Source organism: Anser anser, assembly GCF_964211835.1.
Source record: "Anser anser genome assembly, chromosome: 2".
In the NCBI taxonomy this organism is placed as follows: Eukaryota; Metazoa; Chordata; class Aves; order Anseriformes; family Anatidae; genus Anser; species Anser anser.
In genome coordinates this window covers 28,420,692-28,444,196 of record NC_139721.1, presented here as the reverse complement: position 1 = coordinate 28,444,196, position 23,505 = coordinate 28,420,692, and the positions used below count along the sequence as shown (strand labels likewise).

The window sequence follows — 23,505 nt, the reverse complement described above, 5'->3', positions numbered from 1 at the left end:
GTAAAACTTAATATTTTACATCTCTTAAAAGTATTCATGTAAGAGCATTTGTGGCTTTGCACCTTCAAAAAGAAGAGAGAGCTCTTAATAAAAAGTGTGTCTTTAGCATCTAACCACTGGGATTGATCAGCTTAACTCATACAGTTGTTTTAGGCATTCAGCCACACAGACCAAGGCATCCTGATGGTCTTCACTGACTGTTTCAGTGTGTTACAAGCATGAGAAACACTGAAGACTTGGAAAACTTTAGGGAAAGATGAAATAGGGGAGAAAGCAGTCTCAAAACTTTTAAATATTAGAATATTTTTCTGTCAGTTGTTTTCCAAGTTTATACTACATTTACTGAGGGTCATGTATTTATACTTTTAAAATAGCAGTTTCTCTCAAGACTAAAGAGACATTAATACATCAGGCTTATTTACAGTGATCAGACTTCACAATTAATTTTCTTCGGTCTCATTCACAATATAAATTTTAATTTTCTGTTTCCTCCTTGCTGCATTTATTATATTGCCTAGTGCAATAAAGAAGTGACATCAAATGCATTTCTATTGTAAATTTAAGAGTGAGTGCAAAAAAAAAAAAAAATCTTGTCCTAGTTTACACTAGTGAAAAATAAATTATCTAAATATTGATATGAAGAAAGACAAATTTTATAGAAAATACTGCAAAACATATGTTTGAAGATAACGAAATGTAAGGTAGGAAGGAACATTTAATGTGTGCAGCTTTACAAATTTGCAGCAGAAAATGTTTTCTAAATATAAAGCTGTTTATGTTAAGAAAAAAATAAAGATTGCACTGACAAGGGCAGATAAACATTTTTCAAGGAAAATACATATCTATTTGCTTTTAATGGCACTTCACTACTCGAAATATAATTCAGTCAATGCAGCAAAGTTTTGTTTTCTTACTAACTCATCTTTTTCTGTTGGTTGTTGTTATTGTTGTTTGTTTCAACACTTTTCTGAAGTTCTTACAAATATTGCTCTTTAAGTTGTTCTTCAGGAAGAGCAAAAAATTTGATCATATTAGTGTTTTGATTGAGTACAGTATAATTCATTACCTGATTTAACTATAAAAACCTTTAAAATTAGGTTCATAGTGTGAAAACATGTAGTGGCAAAATCAGAATTCATTTATTAAATACACTGCAACATTAGCTTAAAATTAGCTGTTTACCAGCCAGACTGTTTGCATACCAGATAAATGTGAGAAATGCAAAAGGCTACAGACATTAGCAAGACAAAAGAATTTTAAAATGAAAATGAAAGCATAGGATGCTATTCTACTGTGACCTTGGACTCATGGGCTTCTTTCAAATAAAAGCAAATACTTCAGCAAGTACACAATAAGTGGTGCTGGCAAGAAGAAAAATTTTACTTATGTTTTCATGTTTTTGCAAAATGGAAGAAAGCCATTGCAAAATGATGCGTCTAAATGATAAATTCTACCATTTTTTCAGGCCGTAGGGGCTGAAATGGACCTCAACATATTTTCCAGTAGTTTAAGTTTTGCTCTAATTGTGTTATCTCACATAGCAGTGAGATGATGTGGAAGCTTTGCACACCTCGGCAGCCAATTATTGGATTACTTAAAGAGGGAGGGGGATGAGTTTTGCACAGGCTTCAGGACCTTCCATCTCCTGCAGCCCCTGCTCCCTCAACAGTCCACGAGCTACCAGGCAGGGCTGCCTCTGGGCAGAAAGGTGAATATTTAACTCATCTCACTTCCAGTTCTTGGAAGGAGTCCTTTCACCACCATTTAAAAAAGCACTTTCTGTTAGGAGGCTTCAGATGCCAGTGACAGAAATCAAGTCTGGCTCCTTTCACAGGAAAGCATCATGTTATCACATATTTTTCCTCTCTCAAGGCCAGGCTGGATGGGGTTTTGGGCAACCTGACCTAGCGGGGAGTGTCCCTGCCCATGGCAGGGGGTTGGAACTAGACGGGGTTTAAGGTCCCTTCCAATGAAAATCATTCTATGATTCCACGATTCTGTGATTCTTTGATTCTATGATTCTGTGATCCTATGATTGAAGGATGATGCTGATTATTCAGAGATAGGGACAAATGCTAGGAAAGCCTTGGAAAATGGGCTGTGTTTCTGGACCAGATATCATGGAATCACAGAATCACAGAATTGAAGGGGTTGGAAGGGACCTCGAAAGATCATTGGGTCCAACCCCCCTGCTAAAGCAGGTTCCTTAGAGCAGGCTGCCCAGGTAGGTATCCAGATGGGCCTTGAATATCTCCAGAGAAGGAGACTCCACAGCCTCCCTGGGCAGCCTGTTCCAGTGCTCCGTCACCCTCACCGTGAAGAAGTTCTTTCGCATGTTGGTGCGGAACTTCCTGTGCTCTATCTTGTGGCCATTGCCCCTTGTCCTGTCCCCACAAACCACTGAAAAGAGGTTGGCCAAATCCCTCTGTCTCCCACACCTCAGGTATTTATAAACATGGATGAGATCCCCTCTCAGTCTGCTTTTCTCCAGGCTGAACAGACCCAGGTCTCTCAGCCTTTCTTCACAGGGAAGATGCTCCAGGGCCCGTATCATCTTTGTGGCCCTCCGCTGGACTCGTTCCAGGAGATCCCTGTCTTTTTTGTACTGGGGAGCCCAGAACTGGACACAGTACTCCAGGTGAGGCCTGACCAGGGCAGAGTAGAGGGGGAGGATCACCTCCCTTGACCTGCTGGCCACGCTGCTTTTAATGCAGGCCAGGATCCCATTGGCCCTCTTGGCCACCAGGGCACAACTGCTAGCTCATGGTCAACCTGTCATCCACCAGGACCCCCAGGTCCTTCTCCTCAGAGCTCCTCTCCAGCAGGTCGTCCCCCAATATTGCTGAATATTGGGTCATCCAATATGGGTCGTCCCTCATATTGCTGAACAGAAAAGTATGTGCAGAAAAGTATGTGCAGGATAGAGGCTAAGGCACAACAGAGCCAGCACTGGAAACAGGAACAGAGCTCCAGCAGTGGCCTTGGGACAAACCTAAAAGTGTGCACGGAGCCTTCACAAGCCACACTAAGGCTTTCCACTCCATTCTCTCCTCCAAAATACCCTGGATGTAGAGACAGAGGGTGGACGATGAAAAGCTCTGAAATCCACTTTTCTCCACAGAGGATTCCCATCTGTCAGCAGAAGTGCCAGCTCCCTTAGCAGGTTTCCAACTGGCTTGCAGCAATCAAGTGGGGCAAAGCAGCTGCAGTGGGGGCTTATGGTCTATACTGAAGGGACAGACAATTCTGGAAGAAAGGAAAGTGCAGTTAAAGCTGCTGCTCTGTCTTCAACTCAGGATGCTGAAACAGTAATAGAGGCCATGTAAATTTCATAAAAAGAGCTCATTCCTTGTTTTACTTTCAGGCATGTTGGTCGGTGTGTTTGTACCACAGACTTTCAATTTAAGGTCAGATTGCTCTTCCGAGAATCCTACATTTCCATGCAGTCCCCTTGTTTTAGTAACACTTGCAGGATGTTTGAAAACTGTTATTTATCCAGAAGAGCAGATTACAGCTGTTACTGAGCACACACTGCTGTGCAAGGGCAGTGGAGGAGTACTAAGTACCACAGCAGACAGCGTGGGTCTTCAGTGCACAAAGGGACTGAAAAGAAGAGATGTTAAATGCATGTACAGTAAGAGAAAAAAGCTAAAAAGTCTTTTTAAAAGTATGCTGAGGAAAATTTTCAAGAGCAATTCTGGTGTCAAAAGAGAGTACTGCAATAGATTAATTTTAAACAATGGCATTCGGATTACTCATGCATGTAGGGACAAATGCTCCTTTTTAATATAAGAAAACACTGTAAGAAATGCATTTTAATGGATTTAATGAGAATATTTTAGAAACTTAAGAAAAACACCCTCAAAGGATCTTCAAGGAGCTAAAATGTAGGCAGGGTGTTCATAAATGTATTAACATTTATGTGGAATGAAAGTTCAAACAAGACCTTTCCATCTTATGTATGATTCAAACCAATAAAGAAATAAAACCCTGCTGTGTCAATGGGAGTCTTTCTATTGGTTTCACTGGGATTTCTCTCCAGCAAGCCTCAGATATAGCCCTACTTTAATTTAAAGTTTGATTTGCAAACTTAAATCAGTACTTTTTATTCGAGGAAGGTTTTTTTTGTGTGTGTGTGTGTGTTTTTTAATGAACTGAAGCTCAGCAGATACAGATAAATGTTCCTTTCCTGACCATCTCCTAGCTTCTCACTTTTAATGCAATTCAGAACACCTCACAGCCCACTGCTCACTGATCATCATCACTCTTAGGCTGCGAGCAGTTTTATTTCTACTTGTTCCTCTGCCAGATCCCTGATCTCTATTTTGTACTGTTAGGTTGTACTAAATTCACCTTACCCAACTTGGGTACGGAGCAGAAAACTTTCTGTCTCTGAGGGAATTGACCTTTCATTTGTCAACCAAATTGACCACCTCAACTGCTGTTAGATCACAACCACAGAAATTCATCCTGGAGAAGATAAGGCTCAGGAGGAATCTCAGCAATGTCTATAAATACCTGAAGATGTCCAATGAAGACAGAGCCAGGCTCTTTGCAGTGGTGTCCAGTGCCAGGACAAGAGGCAAGCAGCACAAACTGGCACACACGAGGTTCCCTCTGAACACCAGGAGGCAATTCTGTACTGTGCAGGTGACCGAGCACTGGCACAGGTTGCCTGGAGATGTTGTGGAGTCTCCCTCCTCGGAGATCTTCAAATGCTGTCTGGACATGGTCCTGGGCAGCCTGCTCCAGGTGTCCCTGCTGGAGCAGGGGGTTGGACCAGATGGCCTCCAGAGGGCCCTTTCAACCTCAACCATTCTGTGGTTCTGTGATTCTGTAAATGTATGTTTTCCTAGATCAGTATCTTGAGAGCTTGTAAAGCACAGCTAAAAGCTGCAAGACTGACATACAAATCAGTGAACTTTCCAACCAGTCGCATATGGGATCAGAGAGGGACAGAGGCTTCTCTGTCTCCAGTGCTGTCTAAAAGACAGAGTGACTCTGCTTTCCACCCTCACCTTTCTGCTGATGGGTTTCTCTGAAGGAAGAAATCCAGCATTGCATTGAAGACTGTTATGGTAACCAGAAGGCTTCCACTAGACCATATAAAATGGAACTGTGATCTGATATATACCCTTGTCTTTTAGGGTTCCTGCTGACATTTCCTACCTGAATGAAGGTGGCTAAGCTGCACCGTTGACCATGTAGAAAGCATGGTGGCTGGCTGCCGGTAGGAGGCAAGTCATTTAAATTTTTTTCAGACATCTCCACATGGTGCTGAGATCTCAACATACCTTTCCAAAAACCCATCCTCAGGTCTGCATGACTCAATCAAAATTTTTAGAAGAAATATTGTGACAAGATCAAGGATGGGATGTACTTTGCCTAGGTCCCAGTTACAGCATGATACCAGCTTTATAATTGCTCTGTCATTTCCTTAAACATAGGATTCAATTTGTCTAATATATTGAAATATCTGACTGGTATTGTTATGAAAGAAAGTTTTGAAAACAAAACCAAAAATGAGTCCTTAAAGTCAAGGCTCCATTAGAGTGACTGATGTAGAATAGTTCATTAAGAACCATGTGCTGCCAAGCATTTTAGGAAATGAGGATTTGCAAGGCTAAAAGATCAATTAAAAAGCTGAGCTTTACAGTTGTTGATTTTTTTCCCTCTTACGGAAAAGCCTTGTGTCTAGGGGTTAATGTTAGTATTGATTATATATAAAATCCCAAAGATTAATTATGGTCATAGTGATGATGTCCAAAATACTGACTCTTCCAATTGTGCAGGTTTAAAAGGGGTGCAATGCTGGAGTTTGTAAAGCTGAAGGTAGTAGTATGCAGGTAATATTTCGTATTTCCTCCAAATAAAACATAGGCACTATCCTGATAAGAGGAAGAAGACTAGAAAGAGCCCGTTACAAAATGTTTGGATGCCACTAAGATAATCAAGAAGAAGCAGACTTTTTCTCTGAAGTATATAAAGCCAAAATGTTGTAACCATGTTCAGTTACTGAAACTACAATGTACTACTCTTCAGTTGGACTGGAAAAGCAATTATGAACTATGTACAGGATCCCCCAAGTTAAACGTAATAATGACACTGCAAGAAGCTTATTCTTTTTTAAAGGATTTGATTTGGTCTTACTTTATATTTTAATTCCAAAAAAAATACAGAAAACTATCACACCACATAATAAATGGATTAAAAGCTGGGAAATCACAAAATGTACTGGTGAAGAAGAATTCATTAAAATATTTCAGCTAACCTAGAAGCTGATACAGATGTCAGACCTGATACACTTCAGGTCTGACAAAGCTGAGGAAATCATAGATAATGAAAAGACAAGCTGCTGCTATAAGATATGCTGAATAATCTAGATACAGACATTGCAAAACAAATTTCAGTATCACCAACTATAAGATCACCCACTCAGATCAAGAAATGTAAATCATGTTTCCAGGACGTGGGAGCCTCTCCTGGGAATCAGTGTTTTGGAGCAGGTGTTAGAAGCCTTGGTAAATAATTAGCTAAGAATAACTGCTTGGAGTGACACTGTGGCCAGACTTGTAATATCGTTTACACCGCCCAAGTAAAAACTCCTGTTTCACCCTACCAGAACCCTACATTTTGACACTTGTGTGACTGCTTCTTGGATATTAAGCCCAGTTAGTGTCCAGAGTTCTCAGAGGATGCTGGTTGATGCATTTAAGAGAAAATGAAGAAAGAATTGTACAATCAACCTCATTAAATAAACTGAAAAACAAACAAAACAACAAAAACAACAACAAATACCCAATTTTACTGAAGATTTTCCCCTATAAACAGAGAAAGTGCTGTAATAATTTGGTCAGTCTAATAAAATCTATACAGTGAACAGAAATTCAATAACAGCAAACAAAGATAGAGCTAAAACCAAGCCACAAAGTCAAATGAGACAAATTCAGAAGGAAAACACTTTTAGCAATGTGTTTTTAAAATGTCAGAGCGATCACCAAGTCTTGACTAATGGGAACAAAAACTAAATCAACCAGCAAGTGTAAGATAAGAGGCAGTAAACTCGCATGGCAATGAACACACAGAGGAAATGCAATTTCTGACAGCAAATTTAGAAACTTATGCTGCAGAAAAAGCTGAAGACCACAGTTCAGTATCTTGCTCATTTTCATGTTTGGATGACTTTTCAAGTATTTCATATGTACTTGTTGCAGCAGTTCTGCCAAGCTAGTCCAACCTCTATTAGCAACTCAGATAAACTGCAGATAAGACATGAGTCCTTTGCGAAGAGTGAAATACGTGTGATCAAAATCAACTGACATGTCTTGGCAGATGTCTTGTTTACCTTCAGCAGCTTTTGAAAATAAATTGAAAATGATGCCATAACCTTTTTGGCTTGGAATGATCTCAAGTCCACATAGTGAAATGATTACACAATTTTGAAAAAAAAAATAAAACTGTCAAAATGTGCTGTATCAGAGAATATTTTCAACATTGATAGGAAGAGATTTGACAGAAATTTCTGATGGAAAGTATGTCAAATGCTACAAAAAGGAATTAAGGAGAAATAGCATGGGAAATATATATATATATATATTCTCCTGTTACCTGAATATATTTTTATTTTTAACCAGGACCGAATGAACAAATTGAGCCTAGCAGAATGATGTATATGTGTGCTTTAAATCTAGTCTGAATTTCTTTCTGGTCCAGGATCTTGCTTTATCTTTACCAGCTAAATTAAAAAGCCTCCTAGAAATATCTTGTTCTGAATCAGGTCAAAAAATTTCCATTTCTATTGTGGAGAGAGAACTGGAATCAGCTCTTCAGAAGAGTCTCGGCACTGCTGCCAGTGCAACACAGAGAAGCAGGATCTCGCTGAAGCTCAGCTCAGTGGATCTTTCACTATGACTGAGCACCACTTCTCATGGCCAAAAGGAACAAAACTGATCTGATAGCATGCTGCCACCAAAAAGGGGACAGTAGTGTGGTACACGTACGACCATAAAATTTGCAGTGTACCATGTTTGCTCCTTCCCAGCTGATCACCGAAGCCTGATTTTCTTGGATCTGTGCTCTTTTTTTTTTTTTTTTTGGCCATTTTCCATTTTAGTCATGTAAAATTTTTCAGTGATGACCCCATTTTTACAGATCACTGACAGAAACACGAAATAGGGTAGAATCAAGGTCTGATCTCCATGGGGCTGCTTTGGAGATACCTTTTCATAGGTTAAAATGAGATCTCATTTGCCAGTTGTTAATGAATTTAATGCATCATGGTGATTTTGTCATCTTCCAGATTTTTCATAAGGATTTTCTTACCTTGTTTCAAGTAAAGGAATTTGAGTATTGTATATCAACATTGTCATCCTTTAATCAATCAAAATTACAGAAAAAAATAATGTGAAGCTTGTTTGGTAGAATCATTTTCCATAAACACAAATGAATTGGCATTAATTATGGTATTCTCTGTTAATTCTTTGTTAATTCAGTCTTGTATTAGATGTTCCATTATTTTTCCAAGGATCTATGTCACACTGACAGGCTTAAAATTACCTGGGTCATTTCTTTTATTCTTTTTAAATACTGGCATGTTAACTTTCTTTTGCTCCCTCAGAATTTCCCCTGTGTTGCAAGTGTTATTGAAAATCAACATTAATGGTCAGGCTCCTCAATGGTGCCTTTAAACCTGTCGGACACAAACCTGCTGATTTAAAAGTGCTTAATTTCCTGTTCCAAAGCAGAACAGAGACAGCTTCCAAGTTTCTGAAGCCCTTATAGGTCTCATGCCTTCAAGTAAAGCCAGCAAGAGTTGCTGGGAATGCATTAAAATGTGCCAGGGTCCCCATAACTTGGAACAAGTCACAGGGAGCAATGACAGGAATAATTCCCAACTGCATGCCAGGAAGAGAGGGGGACAAGGAAATCCTCATTGACTGTAAGGCCAGAAAGTTGTTTAAACACAATCATCTTTTTTTTTAGCAGATGTGGAAGCTGAGATATGGGAAACCTTTGCAATGACCACAGTGTACCTAAAGATCAAAACCAAGATCAGAGGTCTGAGCCCCTCCATGCCTGACAGCTACAGCCAACTCCTCACAGAACCTCTCCTGCACAAACCAGAGCTCCAACTAAAAATCACCACATCAAATTAAAAGTTCAAACAAAAATGTACTACTTTTTCCTATTAGATGATTATCTTTTTATTGGAAACACAGCTGACAATACCTATAAAAAGAGGAGTAAAAATTGTTGATGTTTTTTCCTTTCATTTCTTCTCTACAGCTGTTGATTTTCCCTCAGAGTGCTTTTTTAAAAAATTTATTATTTTAAGCAGTCAGGGGATGTATATTTAGCATGGTGCAAAACTACAGGTAATTTTTAAAATAAGACTGATTATTGTCTTTCGTTTATCTTTTTATGGCAATAATTGCAGGATTAAAAGTAATGTAGACACTCATACAAATGCGCTAGGAACCTAGAAAAACAGCTAGGGTCATTACATGCCAAACTGGGCCAGTGCAGTATTAAAAATAAAATATCCACATATTAAGTTTATTTGCTGTAAAGTTGAACTTCTGAAACATGCAAGTATGCATGAGCTTAAAAGAATTATGAAGTCAAAGGTAAAAAAAATAAATTAAAAATTTAAATAAACGCCTGGTATAGTGCAGTACTAAAACAGTCACACTTCTATATCGTATTTTCTGAGATATGTTCAAGCAGGAAAGCAGCTGAGACCAACTAGTGTCACTGAAAACAGCCTATAATGTTAAAATATGGAATTGCTCTTGGCCGGAGGAGCTAATATGAGTTATAAATTTGAATTCTGTCCCTTTATGCTTAGTGCTTGGAAATGTGGAATGATCCAGCAACACTAAGAAATCCATACAAATTGAATACTGTATTTGCTTCATTGTGATTTAGCATTCCAAACCACTCAGGCAAAAGAAAGGCTGCGTTAGGAGCACATCAAGTGATCCATATTCTGAAGATATGAAATACCGTATTAGAGGTTGCTTTCATAAAGTTAATTCAGCTTGGCTCCATCCTTTTCCAAACAGTGGAACATTTAATGAGAGGGTTATTTGTCAGAAGACCTCCATCTCACTCAGATAAGGGAATGAGTGGTTTGTGTTGAAGAAGACCTGAGGAACCCAATCTCTCATTTGCTGTAGGAATGTAACTAGTATTGTGAATGGGGTAGCACTTGTAGACGGGTTGCTGGATTGAGGTGTTTTAATATTGCTCAGAAGAATTTGATCTTCTCTCTCAGCATAAAATTCCCAAATCGCATTGAAATTATTGAACTGAAAATTGAGAAAAAAAATAAAAAAAAAAAGAAAAGTTACCAATTCTGTGTTTCTTATTTTCTACACCCCATCATAAATCCTTGCAGCCTGATTTGGTGAAATTTCAAAACTTATAGTTGTATTTTAACATTTCACAGATTTGTCCTTTCCTTTTTTACTATTCTTGGGACTTAATTCAAGGATACTATATGCACTTTGAACGTATTAATCACTATGAAAAATCAAGTCCTCAATCTAGGCCATGTGGTCCTCAATGGAATATTATTGTACTATCCACGTTTTTTCTTTATGACTTCCAATTTTATTTACATATTAAAACATGGGTTTAAATAGGTAACTTGATCAAGGTCAGTTGAAAATCAGTGGCATTGCAAGGCACCAAATCTTCCTCTACAAATCCCTGGTTGATGCTTTAGTCACAGTAAATTCTTTCCTTTTGTTCATACTTACTAAAATTCAGTTCTTAAAATACTCTGTAAAAATATATCTATTCTTGTGTTGTTGGTGGTGTGTGTGTGTGTGTGTGTGTTTAATTAAAATAGCAAGCTAAATGCTTTTCTGATGGCTCTATTATGTGAAATTAAACTGATTCCTCTCTTGTTTTCGGCAGAATCCAGCCTCCAGCTCAGCTGTATTCACTTCACTTCTCACTTGCATAAGCTTCTCTTCCTACAGCATTTTAAAGGGCCTATTTTTTACCCCAGACGGCCATTCTGGGTACATCACCCACTGTAAGAAGAACCACATGCTTCTTGTACTTGTCTTCATTTCGGGGCCTCTTCCTATGTAACGTCAAATCCTCCTAAGCTTTCAAATGGATCCCAGCATTACTGATGGGTACCCCATACTCTGAGTAGCTCTGTCTAAAGTTCTAATCTATCATTCTGACCTCTACATTTTTGATGTATCATAGAATTAAATCTTCTAGCAAGGATTTTTCTGTTCTACTATAAAATTTCTATTCTATTCAACTATAAAACTTTTGTTCTCACTAATACAAAATCCAGAGAACCAGAATATACCTGTGTAAGAGAGATGTTGGTCTGGAGCCATCTACTGGTTGTACTGGTGAGGATTACATAGACAGATGTGAAAACCCGCTTTAAACATGTAATCCTATCATAATTATAAAAACAACAACATGTATTAATAGATTAACCACTTAAGTACGTGATGTTTCCTGTCTACTGGTTATGGTTTTTTTAAGCCTAAATACTCAGTGGACTTAAAGTGGCCCAATTCTCAACATTAAAAAATAAAAATAAAAAAATTTAAAAAGTCAGTACTTTATCTTCTTTTCATAGAAAAGAAAAATGGAGGGGAGGAGGACAAAAAACTCTCATCTCTCAGTAACACAGCAAAGGAAGTAAAGGGAAAAAAAAGGTATTAATGCTTAATTAAACAATCTAGTAAAGCAATTTAGATATCTTGAATTTTATTGGTGTGACAAACAATATAAATGATTCTTGTTTAATTCCTTATTTGATGCTTACTATGATTTCACCCTGCATTTGTATGTATTGGTCTAAAATAGCCAAGGCACACCATATAGAGTTTTCTTGGGATTAAAAAGAAGTCTCAGTCAATTTTACAATGTTCTTCAAAGCTTTTTTATTAAAAATAAATTCAGACAAAAAAAAAGTTAGCAGATGAACAGAAGTATAAAGCCTTTAAAAACAGAAGTTCTAATACACAAACTATTAAGTAGAAATAATCCAGACAACTTACTTTGGAGACCAAAAATGTATTATATACTGATGCTGACAACTATGCATTTATTTATTTGTGATAATATTGTTAAGAATTGGTGCTGTAACTTAGTTTTATTTCTGTTATTTAAACTACATATGCAACTTTAATGGTTGCCTTCAGGAGCAAGAGGGAGCATTTTACAGTTTTACTATTTTTTTTAAAGAGATTCTTTGCACCTATTAAATATGTATATCTACATATATGCATGTATATACACACACAATTATATATACACACATAAAGTCATGAAGCTAGATGTTTATATTCACATGCATATACATATATATACATGTATATACATACATTTGTATGTATGTATGTACAATATATGTATATGCAAGTATATGTATATACACACATGCAAGCACATGCATGCCTATGTATCATGCCTAACATCTAATTTGTGACCTACAATCTCAGATAAAGAAAATCCTCTACTGGCTGTCAGTTGCACTGGGATTAAACATTTGCCATTATTCATGTTTGCTCTCTGCAGATCCATCAGCAGGAGAAACTTCCAACAGTAGCTGTAAGTGGCAAGTAATTTTATCCAGAAATGCAAAATGCATTTTAAAATGTACAAAGGGAAGATAAACAATAAAACTCCCCAGCATAAACAAGAAAGCATAAACATATTGCAGGTTTGGAGACCAAATTATAGGAGCTAAAACTAAGAAGAATGACATTGCCACCATCATAAATGGAACTGGTAGAAACACCTGCAAGAGAAAGAAAAAAAAATGTTTTAGGAAATAAACTGAACAACTGCGATTTCATGCATCATTCCTAGGAGGAATAAGGCATTCCTTGCAACACTATAAAACCACTTCTCATGCTGTTGAAATCTCACCCAGGATGAGACATATCTGACATATCTGACCTCAAATTGTCTACAACACTTGTTCAGAGTCCCTCTCTTGTCATGGAGAAGAGATAGGCAGCACCTGAAAGACATTCACCTATTTCTGATATTACGGGCACCTACAATAAATTCAGGGTTGGGTGCTTAGAAGTAGCCTTGATGATTAGCATACGCCCCCAACTCAGCTTTCTGACAGCTAGACTGAGATGAAATCAAACCTAGCCGTAATGACTGTGGTTGTGTCAGGAAAGATGAGGGTAGACCAAGGTCTTATCAACCATGAACTGCCAGCCTGGATTCCACATGGCTCCTGTCACTGCTACATGCTCACACAGTATCCTGTTCCTTGTTCCCCATTATGCATATATCCATTCCTTGTTTTCAGGTGTATCTCTGGGACAATGACCATCTGTTTTTTCCTCTTCCCTCTTCAATGTGAAGCAGACTTGCTCTGGATCATGAATAAGGCTCTAAACATCAAGATTACAATTTGTATTTTTGTAGTGACTATCAGCTTTTGTTTTGCACTTGTTCATAACTTTTGCAGGCTACCCATGACTTTAAAAAGCTGTAAGAATATTTTATAACTTATTTCCAATTACTTTGTATGGTCGATGTAGATTAGGTTCCCGGTATCGAAGTACAATCAGGCTTGCACAAGTCAATCCAATCATAAGCCAGGCAGAAAATCCAAAGTAATTTGTTAACATAAGAAGGTCAGAGGGGATTATAAAAATGGATGCAATGGTGGTTGAAAAAATCATGGCTGGAGCTGGTGTACAAGTGTGGACACTGAGCATGGAGATTAAAACAGGTAAATGTCCTGCCTGACTTCCAGCGTAGCTTAATCGACCTAATGTGAACATGCTGCTGTTGAGGGCACCAAATATTGAGACAGCAACAGAGAGAGGAATGATCCAGGCAACAGAGGGAATCACTCGATCAGCCCAAGTTACTGCCACAGCAACTGCAAGAAAACAAAGCATCAGTAGTGGTGTAGGTCCCATGCTCTGAATAACCGACAGACTCAACAGAAAGGAAACTTAAAATGCATGAAATATCTATTATTTATCACAAATGCCTGGCATTAGTTGCAACAATCGGATGGGACTAATCTAATTCTATGGGTATTTTACTCAGGAGCTAAAAATTGGGATGAGGTGGGTGAGAGCAAGGAGGACTGCTGCCCACCACCGAAGGCTGGGTGAAGCTGTGGCGGCCCACTCCCAAAGGACTGACTCCCAGTGGCAGCAAGCGGTACAGCTGCATCTCACCATCACGAATCACAAATGTGCATGCATGGGCAGGGTCGTCTGGAGAAAGAAAATGAAGGTATTAGTCCCCTGCACGACCACAGTGGTGACATGACCTATTGTAACGAGGACACTGCCAACACAAATGTGTGTACAGGCCTCTAACAAAATGCCATGAGGAATATAGGTCTTGCAGTGATCCGCACAGCATAAAAAGTCATCAGAGCAGGGGAAAACAAAATAAAACAAAAAAAAATGTAGTGAATGAATAAGAACTGCAGCAATACATAGCAAAGCTTGAAATGAGAGATATAATTTTAAGGTTATCTCCTCAGCTGACGTAAATTAGCACAGCTCCCCTGTGGTACATCAGGAACTGCTCGTGCCAGCAGGGCAGCTGCTGCTCGGTGAGGTTCTGGTGTTTGCTGCTGCTTTCATTCCAGAATGGATTTGCAAATGTACGCGTCTCTCCCAGCAGATAGACTGATCGTGGGCTGAGTGACAACATGGGGTTGCTGAGTGACAGCTACACTGCTTCCATTTATGTTATTGAGCTGCTTTCACACACACACAAAAAAAAAAAAATTAAAAAAATGAAAAGAACATCAAAACAACTTACGTTCTTTGTCACTCCTGGAGGTAAGGTCTGACAGCTGTCTAATTAGGGTGAGATTTAAAAGGTGCTGTTTGGACAATCAAGGAGAAATACAATTCCTCTCAGCCCTTTTTATGCATAGTTTACTGGTACAGCATCTGAGAGAAGCTTTACAGAAGGTGGACTTTTGTAGGGTCTTCTAAGGAATTAGAATACTTACCATTAATAACACTTCTTCAACCCCAAATGGCTATAGCCAGTTCTATATTATTTATCACAACAGGTTACTTTGACAGGTGACTTGTCTAGCTCCTAAATAGTAAGGACTTCAGCCATAGACACCATGAGGTAGGGAAGGAAGGAGGAGAGAGGATTAAAACTACGGGAAAACAAAGTCCCTACCTATATTAAACAGACACCCAATCTTCACTTGATTTTCCAGGTTTCAATGCACTTCTGACTTCCTTTTAGCCAGTGCAGGTATAAGCAAATATTTTCAGCACCTAATATCATCTGTTTGAATTCAGTCCAACTTGTGCCTTACAGTAAAATTAAACAAGAATTCTCTATTAAAACTTAGACTGAAACCCACACTTCCCTTCCTGACTGTGAAGTTAGGTGAAGACAAGTAACCCAGTACATTGATATCAAATGGGTCTGGTAATGGACGACACCTTTTTAACAAAAATATCAAACTCATACCTGAGGAGACAATTTCCTTCGGTGTGAGGACAGTCAGATATGAGATGTTCACCAGTAAATAAAACACAATTACTGCAGGAACAGCAGTCATCACAGTTAAGGGAATATTTCTGCTAGGGTTTTTCATCTCTTCTAAAAAATACAAATAAAAAAAAAGAAAAAAAATAATAATAAAGCAAGCAATTTCTAGGTTGGAGCTCCAACCCTAATCTAAATTTAATCTAAATTTTAGGGTTAAAAAACCCTAAACTACACTGCTTGTGAGCTCCTGCAGTGCTTTTGAAATAGTTTATCATCAAAGAAGCCTAAATAAAATATTTTTAACCTTTTAATTTTTTTTTAAGCTATCAAGTATCTTGGAAAAAAAGGGTGTGATAGAGTCTTGACAGAATGATAAAAAATGACAAATGGACTGATAAATTTTGTCTGATTTGGTTAAACAAATATATAACTGTACTTCAGAATATCAATTTGTTACGAAAATTTCAAGTAGCCATATTTTTAAATCAGAAGATTGAATGTGATATGGTAAAATCAGTTATTTATTCTTTCATCATTTCATGAGTCCTGATGCAAAATTTTTTGAGTGTATTTTCCTATTCCTACCCAAAACATTTCTTTGCTCTTACATCGGGATATACAGAAAATATAACAGCAAAGACTGAAGATATTGACAGAAGAGCAGTAATGCAGTGGCTTTAAAACAGGGCCATTTCCAGCTGGATTCTGCTGTAATTACCATTTCCATGGCCACTCCGGTGCAGAAAAATAGTTTAGTGCTAAGCCTGGTATCTTAGCTTAAAACTACTCTTATCTACTTAAGAAAAAACTCCAAATTTGGTATCTGAACAACTGAGGTGCTGGCATACATTCCTAACTGTGATAATCCCAGAAAAAACGGCGTTGATTTCCAGAACCCTAATAACTCATCCTCACCTTGGTCAAAGAGGCTTGGGGGAAAAAAAGGGTTATTTCTTCTCTTTCACTCCTTCACCCTTTCCCTTCCTCTCCTGTTCCTACTTCCCTCAGCATTACAAAAGACTTCCTGAGCTTTATGAACAGGTAACTCACCAAGCGAAAAGTCAAATTAGAGTACGACTTACATGAACTCTGCATAGGAGGAAGAATATTTTTACTCCCCCAAATACTATCTCAGCCTCCTGCCCAGATCATCAGCTTTGACCCTGCCTCATTCCAGGATGCAGTGCACAGACCAGAGGGACTGATTGAGAACAACAGGGAAATGCAGATACAGTCTACTGGAGATTAATTTGGGATTTATTTAAAATGGAGGAAATGCACTTGATAATTCTGAGCACAGACGGGGACAATCACCCAAATTGCCATTTTGAATTTATCTTTCCACTTGTTTTGTTGTTAGTTACAGTTCTGCCATCCAGCTGGCACCTGATTCTTTAGCAGAAGCTCACAGGAATGAAAGTTATTGCTGAAGAACAGGAAATTCAGTTTAGGAGAGGACAAATGCATAGTTGCATCTGTCTAAACAGCTGTGCTGCCTAGTGTATTGTATTTATTATTAGTGTATTGTATTTATTACTACTGGTAACTGCTCAGAAAATAGGACTTATATGAAAGATTTTGGTTTTTATTGGGCTTACAAGGCTAAATGCTTGCCTTTAAGAAAATGTTAAGATTTCAAAATTCTATTTTCTGACTTTTATTACCTTTTTTATTACAGCATATTCTCGATGCAGGAATTGCTGGATTGTAATAATAACTGTCATTTTTTTAAACATTAACCCAATTTTCACACTGTTCTCACCATTGAACTTTGTGTTATGTTTCACACATTGGGTCTATTTAATGTTTTACATGTGGTAGAGGTCAATGGATGAATAAGGTTAAAGATATAACCACTCCATCCATTTGCTTACAACTTAATTCTGTAAATCTGATGATACTATAACACACTATTCATCTAACTCATTGTGAATTGCATAACTAATATCTTGAGCATTATCCAGCTTTCATGAAAAACTGCTCTGTTTATTACTGTTACATATCATCAGATATTGAAGAGAATAAGTAAATGAATATTCCAAAAGATTTTAAACATTTAAAATTGAATCTAAGTTATATGAAAGGAGTTATACTGTTTTCCATACATTCTTCTTCACCTTCTGTGCAAAACTGTATTTCCCCAAGGAATTATCATGGATGGGCTATCCTATATATCCCTTAAAATTGCTATAATTTAATACAATTTAATATGAATTTGTCCATGTACAAATCAACTGGACAATCTGAGAGAAGGTATAGATGTCTAAATACATGTTAGCTGATCATCAGTCACCTTTTTGTATTTGGTCCTTAGTGCACAAATAGATTGGCACTATGTGAGAATCATTTTCTAAAAATGCACTGACACCAAGAAATTCAAAATTTATTTTTTTAAAGCATGAAAAACTCTTTTGACACATGAGATTTTAAATAAACCTCCTAAATTTCTCTTGTAGGCATTTTTAAATGCCAATTTGATTCTGGAGACTGTACAAGAGGAAAGGAACTTCCATACACAAGAACAATGCCTTTTACCAGCCCCACCAAACGCAGGACTGGTGGATAGTTTGCACCATGAAATGTGTATCTTTACAGACCCTCTTGCCTTGAAGGAGATACAAGTTTTTCTAATACTAGCTGAGGAATGTTAAAAATTGCTACTGAAGAATAAATTCTAAAGAAAAAGAGTTATATACCTGCCATGTAGTTGAGGGACCACCAACCACCGTATGCATACAGTCCTTGGAAAAAGGCTTCGGCGATCTGTGACACATTGGGCATCTCTGAGTTGAACATGTCCTCAAATCTGGCCAGGGTCTCCTTTCTCCCGCCGACGAGGAGAACTATGCCGCTGACAGCAATTACGGACAACGCCATCATCTTCAACAGGGTGAAAACCGTCTGCACCCAGGCAGCCATTTTGACGCTGCGGCCATTCAGGATCCCCAGGGACCAGAGGACGGCCAAGGCCAAGCATTTCTTCAGCACTTCTGGTGCAGGGCAAATGCCGTAGAAGGGCTGGGTGGCATATTCAGCAAACAGCAAGGCTCGAGCAGCGTTTGATGCTGGCTTGGTGAACACTGACGTCCAGATGAACATGAAGGCAGGCAGGGATCCAAGGCCTCTTTTAATGTGGCTGTATTCCCCTCCGGAAAACGGCAGAGCAGTGCCCAGCTCTGCGTAGCAGAGAGAGCCCATCAGAGAAACCAGTCCAGAAGCAGTCCAGATCACTAGTGCAACGCCGACATTAAGCAGGGAATGCTTTAACACCCCTGTAGGAGACACAAAGATCCCTGCCCCTACTATTGATCCTATAATAAAACTTACCCCGTCAAAATAACCTATATTTCTTTTGAGTTGCATCTTGGTGTTTCCTTTTCTTTTCACCTTTTTGGCATCATCACTCTTTCCTTTTCCCATTTTTTTTTCTTATTTTTCACAGCAGATTCTATGACCTGGCAGGCTAGATTATATGTATTTTCCTTTCACTTTGCTGTTAACTCATTGTCATGGCCCTACTTGACAGTGAAATGTTATGGGAAGCCTGGCTTAATCATTCAGAAAGGAGAGCATACTTTGGGTTTGGATGTCTTGTGTATGAAGATGATTAACCAGATGCTTAAAGGAATGCTGGCAAATCATGGACATGTTGGTTTAATATGTACTTCAGAAATTATTAAGGTCCGGGGATAGTTTTTAGGAAATTGGCATAACAAATAATACATAGGAGATGCTTTTCATTTCTCTGCTGATTATCATCAAAGGATTTCCATATTATTTACATGTCTTCAGAGACAACTGTGTGAGGTGGGGAAATGTCACCTCTGCATTAGACCTAGGGAAAGGGGAATGGCATGGTAGCACAAAGAAAAAAATCAGCCCTCTTTATGCTATGGACAGTGATGCAGATATGAGTTGAACAGGCAGGTGTATTTTCCTACAGTCGGTATATAAAATGAACAGTGATCAGTAGTGAATACCAGGATGTTTTGCCAAACCCCTATCAGTCACTGTGTATACCGAAGCTTGTTTATACTTCACTTATTAAACACTGCTCTAGAAAGAGCATTATCAGTTTACTCCTAGTTTTTCTAGAGTATTCATTATTATAGTACTATGCAAGTACTTCATAAGCAGTTACTGATCTTCAAGCACTACTACAAGGGTGGGGGGGCCGTGTTTTCATTTCCATAGTATATATGGGGGCTGTGGAACAAAAAGATGAAGGTTGAAAATTCCCACTAGTTTGGTGTGTGCCTTTTAAGGTGTAGCCACTGATTTTTTAAAGCATTTCTGCTTAGAAATGCATTTTTCTACGCATTTCTTCGGCATATTTTATGTTCATACTATGGAGAAGGAGCTTCTCTTTGATCAGATGTGGGTGGACCATTGTCATAGATATTTCTCCAAGAAAAACATATTTATTCTTTTCAGAAGATGTAGAGAAAAATAGGAAGAAAGAAGGAAACTGAGAAATAAGTTCAGCGCATACCTTTAGGGCTGTTAAGGAACAGTACCAAAACTACAAGCTGCAAAGGTCTTACTTTTTGCCAGTCAAGTTGCAGAATTAGTTTTGTCCAAATCATCAAAGCTCAGTAACACGGTGAACAAAACATGGCTTTGACATGGCCCATCTTGAAAGAGACAATGGTTCAGATTGGTCCTGAACAGCTGGACCTTCAGTCACATATAAAAAAAATGTTTCTGAAAGATTAGGTTTATTTAATATTTCATCATGTATAAGATCTTTAGCTAAAACAGACATGGAAATATGATGAATATGACACAAGATCTAGAGGATATTTATGCCCTTCTGGAGTGGCAGCTAGAGGCTATGCTGGGCATCTGAAGTGGCATTAGCCACCTGCTTTAGGCAACTAAAAGCCACCTTGGTGAGCAACACTGAAAAGCTTGGTTAAAGTGCGTGTCCATCATCACAAAGAAACATAGCATAGTCAGTGACAGAATCCACACGTCAGAATAGCACTTAAACAAGACAATTCTTCCATCTTCTGCAAATCACTGCACCACCCATTATATTTTCACCTTTGAAAAAAGTCATCATACAGACTACAAAAATTCTAGTTAGAAAAATTTGCATATATTTTAAATTGTATTTATTCAATTTATAAATTGCAACATATATTTAAACTCATATATGCATTTACCATGTGCTATGAATAATTTGTAGTAATTCAAAGCATTTATTCATCACTATTCAGGAACTGGAAATTAAGTGTGAAAAATGTTTTAGAAGGCTAAAATATATAAATTCCTATAACTGTTTTATTTCAGTGCCTTTTCTGATCTTCCTTCTCTGTGAATGCATACACATTTTTTGATTCCCAGTAATCTTCAAAGTCTTTATTTTGTGGATGATGCCACATACAGCTGGATTTAGATTACTATTCTAAAAACAAATATATAAATACATTAAATAGCAGCTTAAAGCACAGATGCAACTGTTACACTGTTTGTGCTAAAGTATGTTAATTTCTGGTATAATAGAGGCATTTCCAAAATCTCCCCAAGAAGCAGATTAATAAGGATTTTTTCACTTCTTACAAAGCTGACTGATTTCAGAAAACCCCACTGAGATTATTACTTCCTTGTGTGTGCTTTCTGTCTCAGATAAATGTTTCTAGACTTTCAGTGGAATGCTTTCAGATTTATGCAAAGTACGTTTTTCATTTTGGTGTTTTGTTGCCAGAATAGGAGAAGGTAAGTAAGAGCAGAGATAATAAGAACATTCCTGAAAATCCAACAAAATCTGAAGTTCTGGAAACAGTATATTCATGTGAGCATTACCAGGGAAGAATTCACTGAAACACAGCTGGTTATACAACAACAGATAGTCTTCAGCTTTTTTCCTTTTTTTTTTCCTTTTTTTTTTTTTTCTCCACTATAAAAGGGCAGAGTCTTGTGAAGCACATCATAAATATTCACTTTCAAGGTTTTCTGTAACATGTCCAACATCTCCCTCTGGCTGAGAGGATAAATTGCCACTATCTATATGATTATTTCAAGGTCTCTTATGTCAGCGTCTGCTGCTTCACACACATCTATGTATTAGATACCTGGTCACACTCACTTCAGAGACATACAGAGACTCAACTGCTGAATATAAGGCAAATATAAATTATTAAAATAACCTAGACTTGTTTGTAAGACAAGACTGAGATTCCCCTGACACTTGGAGCAGGCTGAAAGGTTATATCATCATCAAAATAAAATGCCTTAGTACTGCAATTTTTATACTCAACAGGGAACAACCACATTTCTTGTGAGTGCCAACTACTGACTTCTCTTTGACAGTAAAATGAGGTCAAGAGAGTGCTATAAAACACTTAAGATTGATCCTGAAACTTCAACTGTTCATTTCTACTTCTGGTACTGAGGATTTTCCCTTTTCATTTTCTGACTTTCCAAATCCCTTTAGCCTTCAATGTCAAGGTTTTCACTGTCATGAATGTCAGTGCTTATCATGACCGATCTCTTTTAATCACTGTAGGTTCTGCAGATTTAAGAAAGAAACCAATACCCAAAAGTTACGGAAGAACATTTTGGCTGCCTGGACAGATATGCATTATCTCCTAATTGTAATTAACTGAATTTCAATGTACTTGAATAAGGAGTCCTAAATGTTCTTGCAATAATTTTCCATGTGTACTCACTAAGTCTTTCCTATGATCCACTCACCGATTAGATGGACAAGAAAGAAGCCTATCTGTCTAAACAACACACGATATTAAAATATTTATTTACTTCCCTTTCAATTAATTTCTCAGCACTTCCAGCACTGTATTGACTTAGTTCTGCATCATCCAAAATCCTATAAGGGGAGAAGATAGAGGAAAAATTAGAAGCTAATTTGTCTTGCAAACTTTCAATAAATATTCTTCTGTGTTTTCCCTGAAGAAGCTTGCTGCTGCTGACATTGACACAGCAAGGATAAAGAAGCAAAAGAACAAAGCAAAACCTGAAGTGAGTTTCTAGCAAAAATAAATCAATAAATAAACATAGTTCATTTTTCTTGGCATATGTCAGCAAGGGACATGTCATATTTAATATGAGTGACAAATATTATTTATATCCTTCCTTCTTTTCTACTCTTCCTTAGCTCACCTTTTGTGGGAAACATGTCATTTTAAAGTAGTTTTCTTTGTCTTGCCTTCTCGAAGGAGTTCAACAGCTATCCAAGCAAGTCATATTAGATAAAAGCCGGTTTACCACTGCTGAACAGGACCCCATGATGTATTCACAAACTGTGAGTTTGAGTACTGTGTGCAGTTTTGGGCGCCACAATATAAGAAAGATATAAAACTGTTAGAGAGTGTCCAAAGGAAGGCAATGAAGATGGTGAGGGGTCTAGAAGGCAAGACGTATCAGGAGCATCTGAGGCCCCTTGGTTTGCTCAGCCCAGAGCTGAGCAGGCCGAGGGGAGGCCTCATGGCGGCCTGCAGCTCCCTCACGAGGGGAGCGGAGGGGCAGGCGCTGAGCTCTGCTCTCTGGGGACAGCGACAGGACCCGAGGGAACGGCATGGAGCTGGGACAGGGGAGGGTCAGGCTGGGGGTTAGGGAAAGGGTCTGCACCCAGAGGGTGGTCGGGCACTAGGACAGGCTCCCCAAGGCAGTGGTCACAGCATTGACCCTGCCAGAGTTCAAGAAGCATTTGGACAATGCACTCAAATGCATGATCTGTTTTTATTTATTTCTTTATCTTGGGTAGCCCTTTGGGGACCCAGGAGTTGGACTTGATGATCCTTGCAGATCCCTTCCAGCCCAGATATTTTATGATTCTATGATTTTATGACTGTTTTCTTTAGAAAATGGGATTGCACCTTCAGGCACATAACAATCTACTGCCTTAGCAAGATTATTTTTTCCTGCTATCTATCAAAATTTTTATATATTTGCCTTTTACTGAAAGACTTATGAAACTATTTTTTCTACTGACATAGATATTATTCTACTTTTGCTACTAATTAAGAAAGAAACCCCACATAA

The 23,505-nt window shown here is 38.1% G+C and overlaps 1 protein-coding gene across 1 annotated transcript; it reads right to left on the bottom strand.

The window, feature by feature from the left end:
• Positions 1 to 11,899: 11,899 nt before the first annotated feature.
• SLC7A13 (solute carrier family 7 member 13) lies at positions 11,900 to 19,064 on the bottom strand. Its single transcript, XM_083824142.1, has 4 exons — positions 18,195 to 19,064; positions 15,478 to 15,609; positions 13,530 to 13,894; positions 11,900 to 12,784 (listed from the first exon to the last, which is right to left on the bottom strand). Exons 1-4 carry the CDS (start codon positions 18,916 to 18,918, stop codon positions 12,539 to 12,541), a joined length of 1,467 nt encoding a protein of 488 aa, XP_083680268.1. The 5' UTR covers positions 18,919 to 19,064; the 3' UTR covers positions 11,900 to 12,538.
• Positions 19,065 to 23,505: the final 4,441 nt, after the last annotated feature.